Source organism: Monodelphis domestica, chromosome 5 (genome assembly GCF_027887165.1).
Source record: "Monodelphis domestica isolate mMonDom1 chromosome 5, mMonDom1.pri, whole genome shotgun sequence".
In the NCBI taxonomy this organism is placed as follows: domain Eukaryota; kingdom Metazoa; phylum Chordata; class Mammalia; order Didelphimorphia; family Didelphidae; genus Monodelphis; species Monodelphis domestica.
In genome coordinates, this window is record NC_077231.1 from 77,635,495 (window position 1) to 77,647,009 (window position 11,515).

Sequence of the window (11,515 nt, forward strand, 5' to 3'; positions counted from 1 at the left end):
AAGAATAAATGAGATAATGGCAAAGGACTACTTTTGTGGAAAGTGTGTCATCGTTTGTTTGTTTTTTAAAACATCTTTAGAGTTCAGTGTAAAAGCATACCCGTGACCCCTCTTTAAAAACCTAGTGATGGACAAAAGTAACCTACATTTTGATGCCATATTTGGAGCTACTGCTCAGCTATAATTAGGGAAGAGCCTTTGGCAAAGATTCTAAACCAACTCAGGACACTTTGATATTTCTGAAATGTTCACAGCAAACAGCAAAATTGTGACATACCTCCCAAAGGAGAAAATTTTCTTAAATTTTCCTTTACACTGGGTGTTAACCAATCCCTACGGCTATTAGGGGCAGCTAGGTGGTGCAGTGGATAGAGTACAGGTCCTAGAGTAAGGAGGGCCTGAGTTCAAATCCTGTCTCGGGTACTTCCTAGCTATTTGGTCCTTGGCAAGCCACTTAACCCTGTATGCCTTAGTTTCCTTATTAGGAAAATGAGCTGGAGAAGGAAATGGCAGAGCATTCCACTATCTCTGCCAAGAAAACCCCAAATAAGGTCAGGGAGAACTGGATATGACTAATTGACTAGACAACAAAGAAGCAAATGTTGGACAGCCTCTGCAGCACATGTATTAGCTACCAATCACTAGCGCTTTAAGATCTGAAATATCCTTTTCATTAGTTATCTAGTTTGATCCCCACAACAATCCTCTGAAATAGATGCTATAATTTTATGGATGAGACTGACAGAAGTGAAATGATTTTCCCAGGATCTCATGGCTAGTGAATATCTGAGTCGAGATTCAAACCCACATCTTCTTAACTCCAGGTCCAAAGTTCAATCCCCTGTACCACCTAGTTTTGCCAAATTATCAAATATGATCATTTTACCTCCTCATCAACATCTCTCTCACTTGTTCCCTCCTTTGCATTACAACTAGCATCACCATAATTCAGGCTCTACTTACTTCTTGCATGGACTATCACAGGTGGCTCCTAGTTTTCCTTACTTCGATTTTCTCCCTCTCCCAGACATTCTGTAATCTACATCTAGGTTTTGTACTGTACTGTATAATTGAAAATCTGTTACCCTAAAAAAAAAAAAAACTATTTTTTTTCTTTTCTAAATTTTTAAAGTTAACAACCAAAATTTAAGAAACAAAACAAAAACAACAACAGAAGGGTGGGGGGGGGGGAACCACTTTGAAGTTGTAATGGCAAAAAAGCTAAAACTGCTGCTGCTGAGGGTTTGTGTATGTATCTGGGATATATGTGTCCTCATAAGAGGACAAGGCCCAGCAAGGCACCTGTCTTGTGGACATGTGGGTACATAAATGGCCAAGAAGAATCAGAGATGGGGATCATCAATAGCAGAAGGCAGAAAAAAAAACTTTCAACAGGCAATACCAAATCGTTCTGCTCTTTTCCTCTTCTTTGCCTCTGTGTCCTCTGTGGTTCCAGTCCCAGCTGAACTTGTGATAATCCCAAATTGCTCCTTCCTCTTTTTCAGCTTCTCATCATCCTCACTCTTCTTGGAGACTGAGGAGACATTCAAATCAAATCTTTGAGCCCTTTCCTTTAATTTGTCCACGTTTACTATAGGTTTGGTGTCTGATGATAGACCTTTGGCTGGAACTGAAGAAATGCCAACCAAGCCACATGGGCAGCTTTCTTGCTCTCTAAACTCACAGGTACATTGAATCAGTTGGCTCATTTCTGCATCCTATCAGTCTGTGGTATTTCAGATGTGATTTTCACTACCTTCTTCTCTGCTGCCACATCAGTAGTTTTCTCAGGAGGTTCCTCCTCTTTGACAGGCACTTCCACTGGCTTTGGTTCATATTCCTCTGTTTCATCTCCCAGAACATCCTCTTCATTGGCCTCCTCTTCAGCATGTTCTTCAAGATAAGCCTGGAGTCTATTGATGAGATCTTGTTTAATTCTTTTGATCTCCAAACATCTTGCAAGACATTCCTGTTTCAGCTCAGTAAGCTTCAGCTTATGAAGCTCCACTGTCTCCACCTCCATCTTGTCACCCCTCCACCCCCAGAGTGCCCCCTTCCCCATGTCTCCACCTCCTGGAGCTCCCGCCAAGACTCAGAGGCTTTTTTTTTTCATGAAAATAATTTTTTTTTAATTCCCAGGAGCCCACTGACTTCCTGTCATTACATACTTTCTGTAGTCAGGGGATATTAGGCAAGGACGTGAAAGATCCCGCCCTCTCTTTGGCCCTGTCAACAAATATGGTGGTGGTGAGTGGGGATTTTGAAATGATTAATCAGCCATAGGCATGTAGTCTTTATTTTGTATTCTCTTTATTCCTTGATTTCTAATGATCATTTTAAAAATCCCTTAAAACATAACATTTTAATATTTGAGATCTAATTTTAATTTTTACATTTATGGCAACCAGAAGGGATGAGAAAAAAATCAATTTTTTAAGATAAATTTTTTAAGCCACATTTCTCCTGCCAAGGCTTTTTGCCCACCCCACCCACTCACCCACCCTCACAAACTCCAAGAGAACTCCAAACTCTCTTTGGAACTCTTGCCTTTTTCTTTCCCTACTTTTTGCCCAGTTGCTCCCCCTACCAGACAAGCTATTTAGCCAGGGGACTCTTGGCAAAGAGGAGATAAGTCACTTCTCTCACCCATCTGCTTGAGCCCATGTTCCTCAGTTCCTCACTGATGCCTCTGGCATTGCTGATACTGCTGCCGATCCAGCCTCTTGGGTTGTCCCAACCATCCACTCCTGACCTTCTTGATCCTGAATCACTCCTCCTCCTGCTCCTGCTCCAGCCCTAACCCCAGCCATGGACCCTGACCCTGGTAGCTGCCCATGTTTCCGATCCTTTTGATGCTGCTGATTGCTGCTGCCAAGAAGTTGGGAGTCCTTGGAGCTGCTCTCTGGGCAGCTGGTAAAAAGACCTGGGTGTGCTTTCCCTAGGCAATAATTAGCCTCTACATGCGGGGGGGTGGGGGGGGAGAAGGAAGTTACTTTTCGAAACAGGAAGTAAATTATAAGCATGTCACATTCTATGAAAGAGTAGTACCTTGCCTATTTCAAACACCTTCCACCACTCATGTGCACTGATCCTTTCACTTATCTTGCCTGAGATTCAGGGGATAAATTCATCTCCCTACAACTCTTTGCTATTTGGACCTGCCCAGGCTCTAAGATTCATCCAGTTTGAGATTCCTCAAACCCATGTTCTCCCTCACTATGGGAAATATCAGAGTTCTGACAAAAGGAACCTGAATGGATAGAGAAAGGAACTTTAAAGAGACTGGAGGTGAAAATTTTAAGCCTCTTTAGACTCCATTGTTTTATGAAAGTCTCTGTATTTTATTGTATTTTGCTGATTGCTTTAAGATTTAATTTTGTTGTTTTAAGTTCATATATTAATGTATTCAATACTATTCTGTTACATTGAATCAGTTTAATCTACTGCATTTTAACTATTAGAAATATTCTGTTACCTTTCCCCTATAACTATACTGAACAAAATATTGTAAAGCCCATAAACAGCTTTTTCTTCCATTTTCTTTGTTAAGTGTCACATAGATGATGGATGGACTCAACCTGGCTAATAACCTTTGAAGAAATTAATGAGCTAAATATTTCAAATTGATTTTAAGGGGTCATCAGACATTATTTTTAGATTTTTTCTTTCTTTTTTTTAAGTTAATTTATTTAGTCAATTTAGAACAATATTCCTTGGTTACAAGAATTATATTATTTCCCTCCCTCCCCTTCCACCACCCTTCCTGTAGATGACATGCAATTTCATTTTGTATTACATGTGTCCTTGATCAAAACCTATTTCCATATTGTTAGTGTTTGCATGAGGATGTTCATTTAGAGTCTACATCCCCTTGGCCCATGTATTGAAGCAGTTGTTTTTTCTTATGTGTTTCTCCTCCCACAGTTTTTCCTCTGAATGTGGATAGTGTTTTTTCTCATAGATCCCTCCAAGTTATTTGGATCACTGCATTGCCACTAATGGAGAAGTCCATTACATTCAATTGTACAACAGTGTATTGGTCTCTGTGTATAATGTTCTCCTGATTCTGCTCCTCTCATTATGCATCAATTCCTGGAGGTTGTTCCAGTCCCATGGAATTCCTCCACTTTATTATTCCTTTTAGCACAATAGTATTCTATCGCCAACATATACCACAATTTATTCAGCCATTCCCCGATTGAAGAGTGTCCCCTCATTTTCTAATTTTTTGCCACCACAAAGAGTGCAGCTATGAATATTCTTGTACAAGTCTTTTTCCTTATTAACTCTTTGGGGTACAAACCCAGCAGTGGTATGGCTGGATCAAAAGTCAGGCAGTCTTTTAGGGTCCTCCAGAATGGTTGGACGAATTCACAACTCCACCAGCAATGCATTAATGTCTCGACTTTGCCACACCCCCTCCAGCATTCATTACTTTCTTTTGCTGTCATGTTAGCCAATCTGCTAGGTGTGAGGTAGTTATGTCAAGTGTTGCAACCTTGAGTCCACATTAGTATTTCCTGTATGCTCTTTTTGGCACTATTCAGGTTAAGTCTTTGCTCCTTGTCTTTATCCCATTTCCTAGAATCAGACACAAACATTAATCACAGCCCCATAATATTTTATCAATAAATGGCAGGTTCCCATAGTTTAAAGCTTTTGGGTATGCATTGATATTATAGCAAGAATATATATATTAAACTTGTATTACTGCAGAAAAAAATATTAATTGTCATTCACCCATTCTGAGTTTATCTTGGTGTAGGGTGTGAGATGTTGATCCAAACCTAATCTCTCCCATACTGTCTTCCAATTTTACCAGCAGTTTTTATCAAATAGTGGATTTTGGTCCCAAAAGCTGGGATCTTTGGGCTTATCATAGACTGTCTTACTGAGATCATTTACCCCAAGTCTATTCCACTGGTCCTCTTCTCTGTCTCTTAGCCAGTACCAAATTGTTTGATGACCACTGCTTTAGAGTATAGTTTGAGATCTGGAACTACAAAGCCTCCTTCCTTCACATTTTTTCCATGATTTCCCTGGATCTCCTTGATCTTTTGTTCTTCCAAATGAACTTTGTTATGGTTTTTTCTAATTCAGTAAAAAAAAAAAGTTTTTTGGTAGTTCAATGGGTATGACAATGAATAAGTAAATTAATTTGGGTAGGATTGTCATTTTTATTATGTTAACTCATCCTACCCATGAGCAGTTGATGTTTTTCCAATTGTTTAGATCTAGTTTTAATTGTGTGGAGAGTGTTTTGTAGTTGTGTTCATATAGTTCCTGTTGTTTGTCTCAGCAGTTAGATTCCTAAGTATTTTATATTGTCTAAGGTGATTTTAAATGGGATTTCTCTTTCTAATTCTTGTTGCTGAGATGTGTTGGAGATATATAGAAATGCTGATGACTTATGTGGGTTTATTTTGTATCCTGCAACTTTGCTAAAGTTGTTGATTATTTCAATTAGCTTTTTGGTTGGTTCTCTAGGACTCTTTAAGTAGATAATCACATCATCTTCAAAGAGTGATAGCTTGGTCTCCTCATTGCCAATTTTAATACCTTCCATTTCTTTTTCTTCTCTAATCGCTACATCTAGTGTTTATAGTAAGATTTTTTTTCAACAACTCTGACTGATCATTTTGCCTGCCTCTGAGTTATTTGTAACAAGAGATAAAGAGTCCATTTTAATAGCTGAAGTGAAACACTATTATAATCCCCACCTCTGCATTTGTAAAAATGTGAATGGATGGGACATAACAGTCTCATACCTGTAAATGTTAAAAACTATAGCTATTTCTATAATTTCCAAAATTGTGGTTTCTATGATCATTATCATAGTCATTTCTATAGTTATTATTTCTAAAGCTGTGGTTTCCATTGTCATTATTATAGTTATTTCTATAATTATCACTTCTGTAGTTGTTATTAATTGCGTATTCCTTCCGATAATCTTGAGAAAAATTCTACACTCTATCATTTTGTGGCCCTTCTTCCCACAGAAGTGGCAGGTTACTGATTTATCTGTGGATTCCTACAAAGGGGCTATGGTCCCTCCCTTATTTTCCAATTGTCTCTTTAACATTTCAATTTCTTTCTTTAAGTCTTCCACTAACGTATTGTGTTCCTCAGGTCTTTTTACATGACCCTTATAAACATAGGTTGCTACTCTCTTCAATTCTTCAAGGTCCATAGAGTCCCAATTAGGACAGCTATTTTTAAAGTAGTCTTTTACCACTGAACAACAATTCTCAATGAATTGCCTACATATTTGCCTAATGTCCCTTTCTCTGGATAAATCAAGGTCCATATATGTATTTCCTACATCAATAAGTCTGTCCATAAACTGGGAGGAGGTCTCATCAATTTCTTGTTGAGTTCTTTCAAATTTTGACCATTTTTCAGGTCTATCCCAACATGCTCTCATGGCTGTCAATAATGCTTCTCTGGCCTGGTTTAGTTTTGTATACTCTGGTTCAACATTGGGTTTCCAATGTGGATCTTCAGTTGGCCAATAATGTCCTTTCCTACCTTGCTTCTGATTAGCCAGAGAGATGACATTATTTTTTCTCTTTGTCAGAAATGTTTCTAATAAATTTTCAACATTCATCCAAGTGGGGTCAAAAGTTCTGAATATGTTCTCCAATCTTTTTATAATTAATATTGGTTCTTCCTCAAATGATGGAAGATCTTCCTTAAATTTATTTAAATCTTCAGGGTTAAAAGGTGTATGGTGTCTTACAGATACCAAGTTTCCCCTTTTATTAAAAGTGGGTATTTCCCTTAAAGGGAATAACCTATCTGAATTATTTGGTACTCCTGTTTCTGTTTCTAGGCTTCTTGATCCATTCTTAATGGGGTAGGTATGAGAAAAGAAGGGTTGGGCATGCTGCGGGGGAGAGTTTGTTGTTGTACCATAGTGCCAGAAGGATCAGAGGTAGGAAGGGTATGGGAATTTAATTGGGCAGGGTGGGAAGGAAGGGCAATGTAAGAAGGGTCATTAGCTGGGGGAAAGGATGCAGAGGAATTAGGGTTGGAGGAATGAGTAGATTGTGAACTTAAGTGTGAACTTAGGGTGGAGGGGGTGGGGTAGGAAGCATGGGCAGAGTGTGAACTTAGGGTGGAGGTGGTAGGGTGGTCAGCAATGGTGGGGGGACTGGGATTGAGCAGGTTGGGTAGGGGGCATGGGCAGGGGAAGGGGTGGGTTGGTTAGGAGTAGGGGGTTCTGGGGCTGAGGGGGCAGGGGGAGTAGTGGTTTGGTTAGGAGGATTAGTGTTTTTCATAAAAGCTATGAGATCTGCCATACTTTTCTCTAAAAACTCAAGCCAAGTATTTAGTTCTGCATTTTGTTGAATATTAGGTTGAGAAATGAGTTTTTTTAGGAAATACAATATTACAGCTACAACAATCAAAATCTCAAGGGAAAGTAGTATGTCGATTAGACTTTGCCATAAGTTCCATGGTATGAGCCATTTCAGAGAGACAAGGAATTCTATATTTACAAGTTTGGTCATGGAGCTGATGAGCCAGTTGTTAAGTAAGCTGTGAACTGACTGTAACCTCATATTTCTAAAGTAAACACGTAGAGATCAGGACAAGGCCAAAGCTTTCTCCAGATTTCCCTTACTCCTAATATAGGCAGTTTTTCCTTAAAGAAAAGGAGATTTAGAAACAGCTCTCCTAGACAGGACCTTAGGGCCCTGTTGCTAAGATTTAAAACAGCTGTGTTATATTTAATTTAAGGAAAAATCAAAATGTTTTTTACTCACTCACTCTTGCAGCTGTGTTTTGAAGCTGAATTAGCACATTTAAAAAGACTGACTAATTTGAGCAAGTAATAAAGAGAGAAAGGAAGGAGATTTCACAGAAATTTGAGGGTTTTCATCACAACTGACATGGTCAGCCAAAACTGTGAATGTTAAAAACTGTAAATGTCAAAACTGCAAAGGTTTGGACAAACTGTAAAGGATGATTTTTAGTGTTTTGACTTAAAATCTAAAATAAGTGGTTGCCATGGGAAATTCCCAAATATGAAAAATACCCAAGTCAGCTGGGATTTATGGAGATTTTAATTAATATAAATGAAGGAATTAAGGGAAGGAGAGAGAGAGAGAGAGAGAGAGAGAGAGAGAGAGAGAGAGAGAGAGAGAGAGAGAGAGAGAGAGAGAGAGAGAATAGCCAAGCAGTAGGAAAGGGCCTAGGCCAAAATGGCCTAGGCCTGAGCCTAAGGGAGAGCAAGTCAGTCTTTATCACTCACCACAAGATCATCTCCAAGCAAGCTCTAGTCCTCCACTGAATCTCCTGAACTGAGTTCAGAGTCTAACTCCACACTGAATTCAATTGCAAACTCCATTCAAAATGTCCTCACTTCAACTCTGAACTCCAACTCCTAAATTACCTTTTACCCCTTCCTTTTAAAGAAATTTTCTCTTATGTCACCTCCCCTAAATTTTCATATCTACCAATCACAGTAGACTCTTTTTTCCAGGACTTCCCATTCTTAGTTCTCATCTTCTTTTGTTCTCACCTTCTCTGGTTAGATAAAATCTACTGAGAACTTCATACTTCTTTTGTAAAGTTTGCCTTTTGTAAGTTGCTTGACCTTTTAGTGATTAATTTAACCTTTATAGGTACTTGGCACCCTTTTGTATTAGATCTAAAAATAGACCTAGCTTAAGGTTCTAGCTTTACCATAAGATATGAGTTGGGGGCTTTTCATTGTTTAATCAGGAGTTTTCAAGTTTATCTTCCCCTAAAGCACTGTCTGAGTAGGGTAGAGTAATTTTAAAAGTTCTCAATACATTCCTGACCAAGTACCTCCATTGTTAAAAATGGAAAATAGCTTAATCAAATCTTCTAAAGTAGAGTCTGAGTAGTTTTAAGATTCACATACCAAAGGATCTGGGAAGTTGATCACAGGACATGGTACCCCTGAATGGCTCCCAAGAAGGAGCATCTCTCATTTGTAACTCGTCAGCTTACTCTACCCTTCCACCAGAATGATAATGATTCTTGGTTACATTTTTAAACCCAACATCAACAGTACATGGGTTTGGTTTTTTCTATTTCTACTCCTCTGCCATATTTTTGTAATGATGGCAGTAATAGATTTTTTTAAGTATCTCAGCCAAGGTTGAAATATTGTTACACATTAAAAACTTGTGGCCAGTATCCATCAGCTTCTAAGATGTTTTTTAAATGTCATACTGTAGACTCACATGAATCCTAATGATAGTACGTTTGTTTGCTGTTGTCATTAAATGGGCTATTATAATTTGGGGGATTTTGATACTTTTTGAATGTGCATTACATGTTGTATTACTGTTCTTTATAAAAAAACTTACTTTGTGAAAATCATTTGTACTCACAGTGGATCATGGTCAGGTTGGAAAGAGGACACAGATCTCTTTTTTTTTGGTAAAAAACCTTTGTATTCTACCTTTCCTTAGCTAACATGGTGTGTCAATGATTGTAAGCTATATATTTTGATTTGAAAAACTTTTTTTTATTATTGGTTTTTCCTTGCATGTGCAATATACGATTTCAGTTTTATTTTTTCTCTCCTTTTGCATTAGAATCACATGCCAATACTATTAAGATTTCCTTTTATCTTTTTTGATTTTGCTATAAGTTTAATTTACATTTGCCCTAATGTCAATGCATACTCAAAAAGCTTTAGACTATAAAAAATGATGCCATTGATTGTTTAAAAAATATATAGAACTTTGTTTAATGATTTTGTCTGATTGTAGAAGGGAATAAAAAAAAGAGCCATTGCACAGTGCCAAAGAAGCACAAAGCTAAACTGCAGAGTACCAATCAAGCACAAGGTTAAAGAGACCAACCAATCTCAATGGGATTGATGACATTTTGAGCCAAGACAAGAGGATTTGAACTTGTTTGGGGTTCAAGGTTGTGACTATTTTGACATATGTCAAAGACAGGTCTTCCTTGTCTCACATTCTACCACATATCTTAAATTTGGCTCCTAACTGGCTGCTATAATCTGGTCCCTTTTCTGTCTTTCATAATGTGGCAATTTTCTGTTGTCCTGGTTACTGATTGGGTAAGTGCATAATTATGTAAATCACTTTAATTGGGTCCTGATTCAAGGATTTGTTATAAATTTATTTTTCTTTTCTTAGAATTTTTACACATAAGACTTTGATAGTCTATATTTCATTCAGAAGTTATCTTTTCTCTTTTATTTGGATTTTTTGATGTTTTTTTTATTTCTCTTGTCAATTGATTTATATACCTCATAATATTCATATACCTCATAACTATGCATCCTTAAGTGATCCCTATGTTTTTAAACACCCTCTTCAGGGGTGGAATGTAGAATTATTCTAAAATTCAAAGTTTAAATTCTTTTTGAGAGTAATTTTAGGTTAAGAAACATGATACCTCTCCAAATCCAGAAAGTGAACTATTTGGAGAAGGCACCATGAAGATGCCTCCACAGACCATGCACTGCACCAGAAGATCCAGAGTGACCTTTAGGATGTGGTGATCTGAACTGTGTGGGGTGGAATGTAGTTGTTTTGTATGTATACTTTTATGCTGAAGGGAACTACCCCCTAATTGGCTTTTTGTCAATGTGCCTAGCAATCTTTGGTTTTGTTCTCTTTTCCTCTTATCTTCAAATTATTGTGATTTCAAAGTTGGGTATGTTTACAAGATCCATTGGAGAGACTAGTCTTCCACAGATTTCAGGGGGAATGTATAATTGAAAATCTGTTACCCTAAAAAAAAAAGAAAAGAAAAAAGAAGAACTACATTTCCCAGGAGCCCACTGACTTCCTGTTGTTACAAACTTCCTGTAGACAGGGTATATTAGGCAAGTACATGAAGGGTCCTGCCCTCTTTTTGGCCCTGTTGGTGAGCATGACGGTGGTGAGTGGGGATTTTGAAATGGCTAATCAGTCATAAACACATGGTCTTTATTTTGTATCTCCTTTATTCCTTGATTTCTAATTATCATTAATAAATCCCTTAAAATATAATATTTTTGTGTTGAGATCTAATTTTAATTTTTATAGTATAGAGCACCAAATTTAGCATTAGGAAGACCCGAGTTTGAATCCTACCTCAGACACTTTACTGGCAATTGCTTAACTTCTCAGCTTCAGTTTCCCCACCCCAAAATGGGAATAATAACAAAACTAATGTTACACAGTTGTGAAGATCAAATGGAAGAAATCATTTGAGTACAAGACGGAAGACCAGACATTTTCTCTGATCCCCACAATCACTCAAACTCTTGAAATCAGAGTTAATATATGTAAGGTACTCTGAAAACCTTTTAAGCATCATAAAAATTTTAGCTATTACCTATTACATTAATATCCAATGGAAAATGGAGTTTAAGGACAATCAACAAAACAAGAAATCAAGCTCTGATTTGGAGCATATGCTGATTTCTAAGGTGTGAATGGTCACACTGAAAACCTAACAACTGGCTCTCTCAAAGCAGTTTGAGCTAGTTCCAGCATATCCTCTGTTTATATGACTAATC

At 37.7% G+C, this 11,515-nt stretch overlaps 1 protein-coding gene across 1 annotated transcript; it reads right to left on the reverse strand.

The window, feature by feature from the left end:
* Positions 1 to 1,373: 1,373 nt before the first annotated feature.
* On the reverse strand, positions 1,374 to 2,023 carry LOC100016044 (SAP domain-containing ribonucleoprotein). Its single transcript, XM_016425719.2, is given in 2 exon segments — positions 1,374 to 1,648; positions 1,651 to 2,023. Coding segments are annotated over 2 exon segments (633 nt in total). The 3' UTR covers positions 1,374 to 1,388.
* Positions 2,024 to 11,515: the final 9,492 nt, after the last annotated feature.